General features: G+C 42.2%; 1 protein-coding gene across 1 annotated transcript in view; it reads left to right on the top strand.

Moving 5' to 3' along the window:
* Nucleotide 1: 1 nt before the first annotated feature.
* The window catches only part of SHISA6 (shisa family member 6), a gene marked incomplete at its 5' end in the record, with an annotated part of 249,622 nt that continues 232,904 nt past the window's right edge, over nt 2-16,719 (top strand). The window contains 2 exons of the mRNA XM_085306838.1: nt 2-579; nt 13,895-14,055. Coding sequence (XP_085162964.1) covers nt 2-579; nt 13,895-14,055 — 739 coding nt within the window. The remainder of the gene's footprint in view (nt 580-13,894; nt 14,056-16,719) is intronic.

The raw sequence follows: 16,719 nt of genomic DNA, 5'->3' as shown, positions 1-16,719 counted from the left end.
GGGCAACCGGACCCAGGGGGCGGCGGCGCCGCGGCGCACCCCCAAACCGGGCAAGGAGCTCCTCAACCAGACGCTGCCGGGTCCGGGGGCGGCCGCCCCCACGGTGCTGCCCGGGCGCGGCAAGGGCGCGGGCGGCGGGAGGACGCCCCCCGGCGGCGGGGGCGGCGGCGGGGCCTCGGCCCCAGCGCACGAGACGTGCTGGGGGTACTACGACGTGAGCGGGCAGTGGGACAAGGAGTTCGAGTGCAACAACAGCCTTACGGGGTTCCGCTACTGCTGCGGCACCTGCTTCTACCGTTTCTGCTGCAACAAGCGYGCCGAGAAGCTCAACCAGAGCCTGTGTCGCAACTACAAGAGCCCTGAGTGGGCCCACCCCACCACCTCCAGCGGTGCWCTGCCCGCCGACGGCAGCAACGGCGCTGACGGAGATGCCAACAAGTACGACCCGGACAAGGACAGCACCAATGCCACCGTATACATCTCATGTGGGGCCATCGCCTTTGTGCTCATCGCTGGGGTCTTCGCCAAGGTGGCCTACGACAAGGCACGGCGCCCGCCCCGGGAGATGAACATACACAGGTGCGATCCTCCCCCCTCTTCCAGCACCCCTTGTGTCTAGGGACACTCTCTTGACCAAAGGTTTTCCCTTCGCATTGTCTGTGCAAAGGTTCCCCTTCCAGAACATCTGTCCAAGGATTCCTCCATTGCACTGCCTGTCCAAGGGGTCCCCCTTTGCACCATGCATCCAAGAGTTTCTCTTTTGCACTGCCTGTCCAAAGATTTCCCCTTTGCACCACTTGCCCATGGGTACTCCTTCTTCCCAATCTCACCAGGTGTTCCCCTTTGCACCATCTGTCCAGGGGTTATCCTTTTTCACCATCTGTCCAAGGGTTTCCCCTCTGCACCATCTGTCCAGATACCTCTCTCTGAGACCTCCCCTCCAGGCCCTTTCCCACTTCCCTACCAAGGGTCCCTCTGCACTGCCCGTCCAGGGGCCCATCMTGGTGCACCTCAAGCCCTTCCATCCTCAGGGAAGCACCGTGGGACCTTCTCCTACTTCCTTCCCCGGCACCGTACACAGCGCTGTGCCGTGAGTGGGTCGGGCCCGCTTCAGCACCGGCGCCGCGGACAGCTCCGCCGCGCCCCGCACCGCTCCGCGCAGCAGCGCGCTCGCTGCCGCCCCTCTCCGCGGAGCTGCCTCCTCCCCGTCCCTGCTGCCCTTCCCGGCTCCCTGCCCTCCCCCGCCGGCTCCCGCTAATCATCTCGAGGTGCAACAGAGAAGCTCCAAATTCCGGGGATACTTCTCCACTTGGCCCTGAATTCTCCTGATGAGAGGCACTCCCTGGATCCACCAGGGAGAAGTTTTRAAACTGCCAAGGAAATTGCTCTATGTCCTCCAGGCAAGCCCCCTTGCCTTGCAGTCCCAAAGGRTATTTGGGGAAAGAATATAAGGGAATTCCCCCCCTCCCTTAAATCAAGATAACTCAGGCTACTAGCCTGTTTCTTCTACCTGTCTACTAGGGAAGTAGTTTGATATCTTATTTGCAATTATTTTATGTATTTTTGTTTTAATGCTTTTCATTAGATAAAATAGTTCAAATGTGTTAGGAAAGTCCTGTTTAAAAGCTAAAGCTCGGGCTTCCATAATACTTCTCCTTTCAGACAAATGCAYGCACTTTTACAGCTCACACTTATTTTTGGTGAAAAAGTCCCTCCAAATGATGTGTGCTTCTCATATGCTGGGAGTCCAAGAGGTTCCCACATCTAAACATATAAACTGATGAAGAGTTTCTTTATAAGAGCAGTTGGTAGCACACTGATGGGAAGAGTACCTATCTCTTGCAGCTCATGCTTAATTTAAATAATTTTAATTAAAAACTTTTAATCAAAACAAACAAAGCCCTTAACTATATGTTTAAGGCTGAACTTCAAATGGAGTTAGCAGTCTAACTGTAGGAACATTATTTTTTAYGCAGAAAAAGAAATGAAAAAGTGTCACAATTTTTATTTGTTTGKTGAGATCTGTTTTATTTAGTCTCCCCTTTTAATATGACTACACACATYCATGCGGGTGGGTGTAAATTGTCACATTTTTAATGAGGCCAAAAAGTAATGTTGCTTTACATTTGCTGAGGGTCTAGCCCATGTTTTCTAACACAAATGCCACTGCTGTGAAAAAATAACTATGCACTGTTAAAAACATTGTAGTATTCTGAGGTCACTTATGTCTGTGCAAAATACATCTTGAAAGCAGCTTAGTCAGGAAATAGATTATTTTTCATATTTTCTTAAATAATGGCTTCTTCCACAATTGCCCAGCTCTTTTGGTTTCAAGACAACTGTGCCCATTTATAGCAACCATGCAGTCTTATCTTCACACTGAATTTGGAAATTTGACACTGATGCCCATATGTTACTTTTGCTGTAGCTCCAGCGTGTTGCAGGGTTGGATCCTACACCCTTTGAAATCAGAGACAGTGTTGCCAGACTTGTCTAAATTATTCCTGATGTTTTCATTTCTTTGATGCTTGCTTTTCTTTATTTAGATAAGTTCTGGTAAAATGATTCACCTATGTGTGTAAGTATGAATGGCAGATTGAGTGCTTGGAAAGCTTGACTTTCAGTGCATTTTAAGGAATTGATTGACTTCTATAATATGATAGCTGGTAAAAGATTATACCTTTTGGAGATGTGCTACCTGAACTTGATCAACATTGCACAATGGCTTAAATATTATGAAGTGCATTTCCAGCAGATAAGGTCTACATCAATCTACATCATTCTAAGGAATAGTGCTATCTAAAATCTAAACAGAATGTAAATATGTGGTGTGGAATAGTTTGTCTTTGTTTGCCTCTGAGCACTACTGCTGAGTAACAGTGAAGAATAAAAAACAAAGTGAACAGAATGTAGTCAGATATTTATATCTTTTTGAGGCTATGTCAATTGGAGTTAAGTATAACATCCAGAACAATTCACTGTAGTGATGACAAGTGCATTAAAATCTCAGTGAGCATCCCACCAAAATCTCTGGAGTCAGAAGAACAACAGTTTAAACAAAAATCATAACAGTCCTAGAAAAACCCCATCTTGAGCACTATTCTGCACTCAAGGAGATTAAGCAAGACTTCTTCACACTTCAGCACAAACAATATCACACTTTAAATTTTGTTTTGTAGTAAAGAGATACAAATGGTTGGTCGGCAGAATTGTGTGTAGATGCTATGTCTTTGCAAAGTTCTCATTCAGTTTTTAGAGAAAATCCTTGTTAACACAGTTAGAACAAACATTTTGATRGATACAGGGCTCATTTATGGCTTTTGATAGAAAGGAGAGCTTACACATTCACAGCAGAGCCATCGCTCTCATGTGAAACGAAAGGCCGACTGTGCATTGAGATATGCGTGTGCAGTTCAGGACTGGAAAGTCAGGCTTGTTTGCAGGCACTAGCAAGCACTTTTAATGTAGAGGCGCTGCTGTGRTTCTGAGATGAGCAGTTTTAGTAACTGATACTTAGGTTAATTTCTAAGAGTAGTAAGTAAAAGTGCTTGAAAAAACCAGAAGCTAAAATATTCATAGTTTACAGAAACATTTGCAGTGCCTTAAACCTAACAGATATTTTAATGATTATAGTATCTTTCAGCCTGACTATATATGACTAACTCTTGTCTGAATCTCTAAATCTTGCTTCAGAGTTACATAGACAAAACTAATGYGTGTTGGGCTCTAGACAGAAACAGAAGCTGGTTTCAAAGAATTTTACCAAGCAGTGTTTTATATGGTGTTGCCCTCCATCCTCTGACTGCATTTTTATGGACAGTGGTCAATTTTCAGGATTTCTTTTTTTTTGATGAAGTGGGCAGAGTATTTTCCTTAATTTAAGTATGAGAACCAATTAGGAAATCTGACAGCAGACAAGAAATCTCAGTAGTTTATTTTTAAAGCTGGTCTTCTGTAGTAAAGAAGGATGACCTAGAATATTCTCTTCCAGTACTCATGACCCTCAATCCCTGTACTACAGTATATAAATAATTCAGTGCCAGTAGTATCACTCCATGACCCCTATTTAGCCCTCAGCAGCAGTAACCATTGCACTCRTTGCACTCATTACCCAAATAAGAATGCACAAATTTGAAAACTCTTTATTGTTTACAGCTAGGGTTCGAAATGTTACCAATTGCTTGCCACATGGACAGCCAGAGCCCTCCCTTGTTTGCAAGCTGGAGACAGATAGTGGCAGTGATGGCCCTGGGGCAGCGGTGGAAAGCCCAACTGTTTCTCTTGTAGCTACTGAAAAGTAGTTCTGTGATTTTTCCCAGCAAACTAGATCTGTCCCCTGTTAAAAGGCCATCTTCCACATCTGTCTCTGCATCATGTGGGTCCAATGAATGCTTTAGCTTCTGAAACGCAGAAGAGAAAAAAGCACCTTCTGGTCAGGGAGTTTGAAGTTACCCTAGTCCCAGGTCGTATCTGTTACTACAAAGAGAATTATTCGTGCTATTCTTTTCTTCAGTCTCTGCTTCRCATTCTCTATTCTGTGAATAAGTGACCATTTTTATAAATGAACAGCCTTTTTCCAAGGAGCAGCCTCAGTTAAATAGATCAATTTCTTGCCATATTTACTCTGCAGCTCTGAATTTCAACAGAAACCTGAGGCAATGGGTCCGTTTGTTCACAGATCCAGCAAGGCTGCACTGTTTTGCTCTCTTAAAATTTTGGAGATTTCCTCTTGCTGCAGGCTGCATCTCAACACAGCACTTGGGCTCTAAGGTTGCTAGAGGAAACACTGGAGAGAAGATAGTTTCAGGCCTCTTCACTAATGGAGGAGCTTGTAAAGCTACCTACCTATAGACTTGATTTTGCAAATTGGGATCAGAGCTGGTTCTGCTCTGCTCTTGGAGGTGTGCGTTCCTTGAGCTAAACGATAAAATTTTATGCCTCTTCAGGGCTGTGGAAGAGTGCTGTGAACACACACCTGGCCATATGGGCTATATACAAGATTTTCTGATGCTGTTACCATTTTTTTTCCTCTTTCCGCTGGTTTCTTATTATGCTCTGCTTATTTTTACTCCACTCTGCCGTATTTATCTAAGTCACTCATGTGTCTTTCATATGCTCTTTGCCCTGCWTTCTATTATTTATTCCTGATGGCTTCTGTTTTTCTTCTCTAAAAAGTACCCTGTTTCTACCATAGGCACAGAATATAGGCCACAAATAGATGCTAGACTTGATTAAGTTAAAATAGAAAAAGGCACCATCTTGTTACCTCAGAGAAATTACTCATAAATATTTCTTCTCTTTCAAACTGGACTCTATTCTAGTGTAATTCCCATACGATGAGAAGCCCTGAATCTAGTCTTGTTTTCCAGTGATGAACTGCCCATTTCCAGCTAGCCGAGTCAAGATGAGATATACGTTTTTGTGCATGCACTTGTACAAAACATTTTTCCTTTTACTTCACCTACATACATCAGGGAAAATTCAGTATGAGGCTGTGGTTACAGTTCACACAGTTTGGTGGCTGATTTTTGCCATACTTTCCRTGCTGACTGTGTCGTCTAAAGAATCTGGCTTTGGTAACAGCACAGAGGCTGCCTGGCKGCAGACTTCCACTGTCTCTATTCCACTGTCTAAAAGAGTCCTCTTTTTCTCTTTTTGAAGTTCACTCAGTAAGAGCGGCTACTCTCAGAAACCACACTCCMTTCACCAAATCTTTTCGGTGTCTCTGATTCCCATTTATTTAACATTTTTCTGCTTTCTAATTATCTTTCTCCATTAGTAGCCCTCCATCACAAGGTGTCAAGGGAACCCTGTCTAGCTCTGAACTTCTGTTTCCTTTAGTTTTGCAGTCTCTCATATCCTTAACTATTGGTTGATCTCTATGTCTTTGGAGATCAGAAGCCTTTTAAAACTTCTATTTCACATAARAAGATCTGAACCTTATCAGGAAAACCAGTCTGACTTTGCTATTCCTTGCGTGAGTGATCTGCATTTCCTTAGATCTGYGTGTGCTGTATAACATGGTGGTCTCAAATGTCTCATTACCCAGGCAGATGAGCTTGGCATTCTTTCACAATAAATATTTTGCTGCAGTTTTAGCCGTTGTCCTATTTCCTTTATGTTAATGATAGAGCTCTTCAGAGAAAGTCCAGTTTTCTTTGATAATTTTGAAATCTCTTAGTTGTGCCTACAACATAGAATTTGGTGCAAAATAGMTATCTTGCGGAAGCAACTGCTATGTGTGCACTTACTTATTTTTCAAGGAAAATATACAGTAAGCACTGTAACAGTTTTTGTCCATGCACACATGCAAACAAAAGCAACAAACAACAGAAAAATTGCACTAGCTGAGCTCAGCATAATTTATGTAAARATTTTCATGACTCTAAAGTCTCAAGCAAGACCTCCTATTTTATTTTATCTCCTCTCTCTGATCAGACTCGTGTCTTTTTCTGTAGAACAACACTATTTCTGGTTCTTTCCAGCATCCAAACTGGACACATCATTCCCAGATATGTCACTTTGCCATGTTCTCACTGTAGCTCTCTTAAGCAAAGTAGGACTATGCCAGGTTAATAACTGGGCAAAAGTCTAGCGAGGGAAGCACTGATGCTTTGAGGAAGCGGTCTTGATAGTACAGCAGGTGGCAGCCTGCTCTCTGGCTTGCTGTGAACACAACACCCTCGATGATGCTGGGGGAAATAACTGCTGGAGGCATCAACATCTTAGTGCCACTCACTGTTCCTAARTAGCCTGTGGCTGCGTTTTAGAGGTAGATCTTTACCATTGGTGCTCTGGCCACCTTCTGTTCAGAATAACAGCACTCTGTAGACAAAAGCAAGCTGGAAATCTTCATATTTACCTTCTAATTACAAAATCTTTATGTAACAGTTTTTGTTTGTTTGTTTTTTACTTTGGACCTGATGTGTGATTGATATTCCAAAGCTGCTAGTACTGAGTAGAGCTGCTACTGTGAGTTTAGCAATTGTAATAAATCCCATGCCTACATCATAGTTATATTTGCAGACTTACTCTATATGTACAGCAGCATTAGATGTGTAAAGCACTTCAGACTCCTTGTATTAAGATGCACATTCTAAATACTGCTGGTATTTACTACCCTCAATATATACACTAGAATAAGGAACTTGTCTCAAATACAAGAGCTTTACTTTCCTGTTAGTGATTCCACCTCACCTTTTAAACACAAGAGGTATGGTGGCCTCCCAGTAACATTTGTTTCTTTACTGATTTTTCAGTAACTTCTATGCCACTTCTGTTTTATCTGAAACATCTGTTTTATATGCATACAAGAAAAATTATGTGTATCTATAATGTAATAACATTACCTGCATGTTAGTTTTGAATTCACCAAAAAGAGAGAGTCAGGAATAACTCAAACCTCACTCCTGTTATCATAATCTATGGTGAATATCTAGCTTTTAGTATATACTTAATTAAGCTTTTAATGAAATTTATTCTTAAAGCAGGACTTAATCATCAGGAGATTCGCAGATAATTATTGCTTATGACTTCAGTATTTTTCAGAAGACATCTGATTTTTTCATGTAATATTTATTTTTAAGAAAGGATATTTCCTAACTTATGGAGGATGCAAATGCAAAAATGATTCCTTCATAGAAGGATATCCTCAAGCCTTATTTTTTTTCCTTCTAAACTCCATGCGTGTAATCACTCATTCCTGTGCACAAACACATGTGTGCGCGCACACACACACACACACACTCACATATGCATATGCACAGACACTGGCATACCCCACAAGTCCACTCAGGTAACTGTGAAGGGGCATTTCCAGCATTCCCTTCCAGAAAGCCTGCTCAGAAGTGGTAACTGCTTTTATTTCTTGCCACTGCRGAGTCTGGTTATCTCTTCTGCTGACCTAAGAGCTGTGCATCTCTAATATGCTGGACTACCACTCTTTCTTGCTCCGTATCAGACCTTGCTAAATTATAATGGCTAGTGGAAAGGACTAAGAAAGAGATTTGCATCCCTACAGCCAAGACTCACAGCTCAAGCTTTGCAGCAGAAGCAGCAGTACACTAGTCTTCAGAATAGAAAWGTTTGACTCTACTTTTCAGCATCTCCAGTATAAGGATCTCATGAATTCGAGAAGGCTCTGAACATGTTGTATTTAAACAAGCAAACTTAGGATATAGCTGAAAATAGACTAGTCACTACAGCCAAGCCCCTGCACTTTCTGAAACAAAATCCACTTTAGCAGAGTTGCTTCCATGAGGAAGAGACTTCCTCTCATAGGAGCTGGTGGCAGCAGGATCCTTCTATTTTTCTCCTGCGTATCAGTTTTCAGTGGTGTTTGTCAGGCACTACTGTGTAATCAATTAAAGCCCCATCATTCTGGTGGCAAGATCAAAGCATCACGAGAAAGTGTGGTCAGACGTGTGCCCTGTGGGTGGTGCCAGGGAGGCAGCAGAGCCTCGAAGAGTCGCTGAAGAGAGGTGTAGAATGACTTACCTGTTTTTCCTCTGCCGTTTTACAGCTAACACGGGGGAATAATGCAGGCAAGCAGCACTCAGCTGGCAGAAATTGCTGTGTGGGAGCCTGTATAACAGGATAGCACAGGCTCTGTCAAGGGCAGCATGTGGCTTTGGGTGGTCAGTGYTTGAAACTTCACAGGGCACGCAGCAGATCTGGAGCCAGGTGCAGAATCAAACCATGAATAATGTATGACCAGCCTCTAACTGACTTGTCCACTGACTGAAATCTCTCTCCCTTTAAGAGAGAACTGTCTCTTCCCCTCTTCCCGGTGATCTGTCTCTATGGCYGAATGAATCACCCCTCAAGTCAAATTGCCTTTCTTTCTGGCTAGTGAGAGAGCATAGGGGAGTCTTTAACTTTACTTGCCTTCTTTTTTTTCTTTTTTTTTTTTTTCTCTCTCTCTTTTTTTTAAGTATTTGTAGTGAAATCCTGGCCATGTTGAAGTCGATTGGAGCTCTGCCACAAACTCCATCACAGCTATGCTTTTAGCAGACTTTTTAGCTCAGCCACTTATCTTTTTATTGTGCTCTGCCAGATCCGCTTGGACATTCTTTTTTTATTCTTCTCCAAATTCTTATGGACTTGGAACAGGCAATTCTGTTTTTAAATTCCCCACTTCCCATTTGTGAGGAAGCCAGGTCCCCCCCCCAAAAGAGGGCGTTTTCAGAAGTCACTGGAGTGAAGTTTTATGTGTGTGTTACCTGCACTATTGGAAATAGTCAGGTGAGTCTTGCTTCTCAACTATACCCATCCCTTTTCTCTTTGGCTTCCTGAAGTCCATACTGCTGAGAGGGCCTGTGCTTCCCTCTGAAGATCAGAGTTTCTACTGGTCGATATAAGCTTTGTTATAGATACCTGGGAAGCAATATCACAGTTCAGGACAGTATAGGTCAAAGGGTTGGATCCTTCAGACTCTACTCACCCTGAGAATGGGCATGTTAAGGCAGGTAGCAGAGCAGGCACTAATCAAAATCTCTTAGAGTTCATTACAGAGAAAAATATCAGTATGTGGCAAGCTCTCTTTTTAAACCAACGATTCCCTCTGTTTCGGTTCTTTGATTCTCTTTGTCCCTGCAGTGTGTCTGGGTGTTTTTTCTTTCCATCCCAAGAGGAGAAGTTATTTGTTAACTGAAGACACCTCCATCAAAAACAATCCCTCCTTTTTTGTACATGCAGTCCATGCCAGTCCTGAGGATACCAATGTGAGATCTGTGCTTGCATTGGAGGCACTTTTTTTCCCCTGGAGGTGATGCAAGAACTCTGACAAACAGCTAGGCATACATGGGATGTGTTTGTTCAGATGGACATTCGTTGCCCAGTGAACAAAACACTAAACTGGGAATATGTGATCTCTGGTCCTAGCTGTATCACAAGTTTCCTCAGTGACTTTAAGGAAATCCTTTTTTCTTCAGTCCATAGAGCAATTAAGAGTAAGGAGTTCCTCACTACTGGTGCAGGAGACAAGCAAATGGCCATRCTGAGACCAGGAAGCTAAAGAGTCAGTAGTGGCTATGAAAAATGGGAAGGTTTCGTAGTGCAAGAGATATTGCAGAAAGAGCTGTTTACAGAAATGGAGAGGGAGCTCTCTAAGCCTGGGTCTGTTGCCAGTTACATTGCCCAGCCTGGAGAAACCCACTGGAGACATTGCTTTAGATGCATCACAGAAGGACCAGGATGAACTTCCTAATCAGAATTCCCTCCACTGTGCTTTGAGCTCATTTCTTTGCGGTGTCTTGTGGTTAATGTAATTGAATTTAACAAGCCACTAACCAATGTGCTCCAAGTCTGACTTTCTCTGCCATTTACAATGTTGTGGAGTTTTTTTTCTGACGGTGCTGAGCAGTCTTTTTTTCCCTCTCAGGACACATTAAAGAAGAAAACAAAGAGTGAGCACTCAGGATAGTTTGGTATGTTTAGGGCATAAAAAGATCACCCCTTCAGCATTTTTGAACTCATATCATTTGAGACTCATACGCTTATGATTTATGTCAGCTTTTGACAATTGTGTTCAGTTTATCTACTGTATAGTCTAACACATCAGTAGAATGAAAGGCAGCCTTTGCTTTCCTGAGTGTTACTTGTGATCTCATCAGTTCTTTTGAGAGCCTCCTCCCTTGTATGTGTCTCTCACCTGATTAGAAGTTGTTTCCTTGTTATATTGTGACCAACAACTAGCTCAGAGAGTAGCTCTAGTTACTATTCCTTCAGGATGAAAAATAAATAAGGGATTATATTAGAAAGGTTTTTCTTTCTTAGCATGTGAATTTTATTTATGTTGGTCATAAGGAGAATTCAGATCCTGGCTGTAACTAAGGATCATCCAAGCATAGCTTTATAAGAAATAGTTCATAGACTGGAATGTATCCCAGAGACATATTTTTTTGTGCTCATGATGGGCAGCAGGCTCTCGGGGTTCAGTCTGGGGTAGATAATGACAGAGAGGATGAGACATCTCTCATTGATTCCGATCCCTTCAAAGCGTATTTAACTTTAGTTGCCTCAATTGTTTTTAGCAAATAAATCCAGCAAGTAAGGAAGCTGTATTGTCAAGACTATACCAAACACTATTCAGAGAGAACTAACAGTAGGAGAACAGATGAAAGTTTCAGGAGAAACAGAATGGCCTGCAATGTGAGGTGGCCTTAGGCGCAGAATCGTAGAACTTAGGTTGGAAGGGACCTCTGGAGATCTCTAGTCCTACCATCTGCTGAAAGCAAAGGCAGCTTCAATGCTAGATGAGGTTGTTCAGGGCCTCTTCCATCTGATTTTTTAAAATATCCAAGGATGGAGATCCCTTAACCTTCCTGGGTCCCTGTTTCAGGATTTTATGACCCCTCCCCCCCAATTGTGATTTTTTTTTTCTTTATAACCCCATGGAATTTCCCTTGTTGCAACTTATTACACTTTCCTTTTGTCCTGTACCTCCAAGAACAGTCTGTCTCTATCTTCTCAGAAGCTTCACATTCTTTAATGAGAGACTACAAGTAGATCCTCTCTTTGTCTTCTCTTGTTTAGACTAAACAAACTCAGCTCCTGGGACAACTGATCTTTTGCTCTGCTATCACCATTCCACCAGTATTTTCAACATCAGATAGTGTTTTCTTGAACCTCTTGTACTGCCTCTATGCACCTTATCTTACACAGTCCCTTCTGAACATATACCAATTCCTAGCCTGACCTTTCCTGCCCAGCTGGCTCTACTGTATTAAGCTGAGTGGTAAATAATGTTTTAGTGTTATCCACACAGTCATCTCCCTCTGTACTTTGAATAATTGCACTCTTGACACTAGGATTGTCTTCTACAAGTGTTTAAAATGATCCCAAGCCACCAAGGGCTAGTAAATAATAATTCTAATACAATCCCTGTGATTGAAAAATGACTCTTAACATTTCTGTACTGCAGATATCATTAAATGGCCATCAGATGCTTAATATATCTTGAAGATACGTACAAGGGCTCAGTTCTGCCAACCTGCTGTCTTTAGAAAATGTGTTGTCTCCAATGAGATGTACTGGATGCTGCTGCCAAATAGATAGACCTGGTTTAACTCCATTATTCTTCCCAATCAGCAAGATCTGTAATGCAGTGGGGAAGCACTTGCCCAGAAAAGTCATTAGGGTTACTGGTGGCTGAATGAATCCTTTCTTCAGGAAGGAGCTGCACAGCCGTGTAGAGCAGGGACTTCAGTCTCTGACTTCTGTTCCTTGTTCTGCCACTCACTTTCTGTATAACCTTGGGCAAAAGGACAAAATTTCAAACGTCTTGTAATACGGTGACCGGTTTGTGATACCTCAGGCATAACTGTAAAAGATGGCAAGTACCTATAGATACATATCAAGCAGTGTCATTTTTTTAGAGAACACCAAATATCAGATCCACTCTTTCAGTGAAGAATAATGATAGGAGCAAACCAAAAGAATCTCTAACACTAAGTACCTGTCTCTTATTTCTGTCACCTGACTATGACAACCTCTTACTTCATCTGTTAGCATGTGCGCACGTATACACATCGTATAACTGGTTATAGCCTCTATGGCTGCTCTCTCTACAAACAATAAATAATCAAATAATGTTTACAATATTTTTATTCTGTACAGGGAAGTTGAGAACTAATGTAATCCTCTGCTAGAGCCTCTGAGTTCTTCCAAGAGTTTCTTCTGTAGAGCACATTAGTGTTGCAATTCATTATGCACGAGGATGGCAGTCTGTAGAGGAAATGGTTTGGAAAATGGAAGGCACTCCAATCCCAAACTATTTGTCACATAAAAGACCAAAAATTTGGTATTTAAGGAATGCTAGTAGATATGAGCAACATCAGAATATTTTTCATCAATATGCAATGAAGGAATTTCTMCTCCTTACATCTTTCTTAGTACCTCAGGTGACATTAGGTATATTCCTTCCGTCAAGATAAAAAAAACCTTTCAAACTCTATCATCTTTAAAATACCTCTGTTCCTTATAATCCACACAGCTCACTCTCTTCCTCCTATTTCTATGGCTTAAGAGATAGCTTGTGGCTGCACTAAAAAACAGTGCGTTTCATGCTGTAGTTGCTCTTCTATGTTCGTGATATTCACAGAGGAAAAAAATCTTTGAGACTCCACTTATCCAAGGGGAAAGCACTTGCTGCAACTGAACACTGTGACATTTCTTTTCAGGGGGAGCAATGGTAGTGAGGCCTCAGTGCCATTAAAGAAGTCTCTAATGGACAAAAAGCTAAAGATAGGCTAATAGCTGTGATAGTGTTAAGCCATGAAAATTGTTTTAGTCCTTTTCTTATGGACTGCCGGTTCTCCTTTGAGAAACCTGCTCCTGTCACTACTGGTTATTGAACTACTTGCAGAAATAGTAAGATTTTAAGAGGTGTGGGGACTGGACTCCTCCTCTCACCTGGTTCAATCTTAAAGAATTTTGATTTGGGCAGTGAAGTTTTGGTGAAACCTTTATGAGCCTGGGCAGCCTGAGTCTTAGGCCTCTGGTGTGTTCAGTGGCGATTCCTTATGAAGGCAGTACTTTAGATGATGGCAAGTAGTTCATCTGCACTGTTAATGACAGCAAGAAAAGTGATGGAGAGAGAACATAACTGTGGAGTGAAGTGAATTAGTGGAAGTGAATGAAAAACTAAACAATAGCCAGGCAAGCCTGTAAATACATGCAGCAGTCTCACACACACACACACACACACACACACACACAAATGAGCCTTTAAACCTTAGGCTTTTTTTTTGTTGTTGTTGTTGCTTTTTTGTGTTTATGGTAGAAATCCAAGTAGTGGTGGATTCATAAAGTGACTGTAGAAGTGAAAATGCTAAATACCATGCTGACAGCTTTGTGTAAATGTGTCTTTTTCCCTGTTCTTCTTTCTCCATAGGGCTCTGGCTGACATCTTAAGGCAGCAGGGACCAATCCCAATAGCACACTGTGAAAGAGAGACTATCTCGGCTATAGATACCTCCCCCAAAGAAAACACCCCAGTCAGGACATCTTCCAAAAACCATTACACCCCTGTRCGCACCTCCAAAAGTAACCCAGGTAAGTGTTGCATTCCTACTCAATTTCTTCATAGCTTGTTGTATGCTAGAAGTCAGTAGAATATCACACTTTACCCTAGTGGATTTTGAAACCTCAAATTAGGATAATATGTGACTTTAAAGGGCAATCAGATTGAGCAGAGTAGTGCAAGTACCTGTGGTGATGATTCTTCACGGGTTTTTGCTGGACAGAGTGGCTGTTCTCTCTAGGCATTTTAAAAAWTCAGAATCAATGAGGTATAAATTCAACTTGCACCAAAATGCTTGTAGCAAGCTCAGAACACTGTGTATTTCTAACCAAGCACACATGCTATATAACATAACTGGGCTCTCTGCACATAGCAGCTGAAAATGAAGAAATTCATGTAATTGAAGCTACCTTATTCATTCAGGTAAATTATAGAAAAGTGCTGAAAGGAAAGTATGGAGGATGGTCTGGATGGTATCCTAAGAGCTTAAAGACACCTGACTGGGGTCTTTCGGGGAGCATTCATGTGGGAACTGGACACCCACATTTTTTTTCAGGTTCTGCTGCTGGGAAAGCTTGGTCAAATCAGTTGACTGCTCTTTGCCTTGGTTTCCCCAGCTGCATAAGGAGGCCAGCCTCTTAGGTAAAGATATTATTCTAATTTGTTCCATGTTTCATATGTAGATAATTATCAGAACAATGTCTTGATGGTTGCTGACCATCTTTGTTAAGTGGGRTGTGGTAGATTTTCCATGACTTGCTATCTTTCAGTTACAACTGGATGTGTGTCTCAAAAATATGCCCTCATTCAGTCACAAGCTATTCTGTTTCATGCAGAAGTTTTTGGGTGGCATTCCCTGGCCTGTGTCACCCGGAGATCAGAGCAGATTTTCCTAATGGCCCCTTCTGGGGAACCTTCTGAAGGAAACTAGTGGGAGCTCAGGCTGCTCCACAACCCGCGGGACTGGATGTGCTCTGCTCTTTGTGGAAAGGGCCCATGACTGAGGGCAGTGACAGTATGATTTTCTTTGTCTAGTTGAGGTGACTATTAGGAGGGGTTTRCTACAATGTGTGTAATCCTATGGAGACAAGATCAGGTGACTATGTTTTCTAGAATGTTATTTTGCTGCTGGGAACAGAATAGTTTCCCTGAGAAGTTGAAGGGATTTTTTTTTCTGTTCAATTTTCATCGCTGAGAAACTATTGAACACCTAATTTTATGTGTCAGAGAATTTTATCTATGATATAAAATGTTAGACTGGAGAATGTATGTAAGGTGAGTTAGCTGTAATAGGAAGGTTCCTTTTGCATCTCTAGGGCTTGGGACTGGCCCTTGAGTCATTCTGTGGCTCTGCCTCATGATAGAAACACAAGAAATAATGGGTTTATGATCAGTGGATAGGACAAACACATCGAAGAGCACATCTTCCATAAGCCTTAGGATGAGAGAAACCCTTTTCTGAGGAYACCCTGTGTCCCCTTCTCCAAAGGAGGTCTAAGAGAGGGCAGAAAAAAAGCCAAATGAAGATGCAGAAGAACTTCCTGGCTTGCAACAGCCAAAGAGATCAGCTGGATAGAGGAAGCYAAAATTAGTTGCCATGTTTAGGCACTGTCAAGGATGTGAAACAACAAATGGGAAGGTTTGCGAGGAAAATTGATGATTTCAGTGTTATCCTCTGGTACCTGTCAGTAGCTGATGGATGCTTTTATAAYGCACTGCTAAATTAGTGGAGGCATCACAGGATGCAAGGACAAGAGCACACGTATCACGAGTGGGTGGTAATGTAAGTAGCTGCACAAGTGTGCAGTGGTAGCATCCTGGAAGGAATCTACTTAGTCCTCACAGAACACTGGGATATGAGATGAGCAAGGCAAAGAAATTGTTAGGAAGGAAAAGACATGGTGTTAAAAGTGACTGTCTGTCAATTCACCCTCTGCTTGTTTGTATGTGTTTACTTGCCCATACCACAGGAAAGAGAAAAACCATTATAGCTCAATCAGGGCTGAAATGGGCAGGATAGAGCAATGGCMACAGGGACTTATAAAGGAAAATATTCACAAAACCAGCTACAGAGGAGGGGGGACTCAACTTCCAGCACAGCCTCTACAGCCTCCCACATGCCGTGGGCRGTTGCAGAGGTTATTGATCACTTCTGCTCTGAGGCAGCCAATTGGACTGAATATCACACAGAAGCCCTTGCCAAAGCTGGGAAGAGAAAACTCGCACTTTTAACTTGCCCAGAAGAACTTGTTCCTGGCTCAGCTGTGTCTGTTATTAACATGTCCTCATATATCATAAGAGACAGAAAGCTAGTCACTTACCAAAGATCATGATCTCATTGAAATGCTACACAGGTAATGCTTTTTATATGATTTGTTGTGTGGAGTATTACAATGCGCCATCACGAGCRAATCAGTTACTCAGCTAGTCTTCAGATTATTGTAGTATTCAAGATATCATAAGTAAGCATCAAAAAYTTTTAGGTTAGGCAGGAAGTACAAGCTGGAGAACAAGACAGAGTTAACCAATGTTAAACTAGAATAAACATGGTAAGTCACAGAAAGAAAGTGGAAGAGGGCTCACCATCTGTACTTTCACTTTGAAAAAAAACAGCAGAATGAGGGAAAGCTAGGGGAAAGAAATGTAGTTAGTTGCGTGTAGTAGAGGGATCCAGGCAAAGCACTGCTCTCCAGTGC

The sequence above is a fragment of the Rhea americana genome, unplaced genomic scaffold (genome assembly GCF_003343005.1).
Source record: "Rhea americana isolate MKP2758 unplaced genomic scaffold, rheAme1 scaffold_249, whole genome shotgun sequence".
Taxonomy (NCBI): Eukaryota; Metazoa; Chordata; class Aves; order Rheiformes; family Rheidae; genus Rhea; species Rhea americana.
The sequence above is the reverse complement of the archived record's forward strand: the minus strand, read 5'-3'. Positions and strand labels throughout refer to the sequence as shown.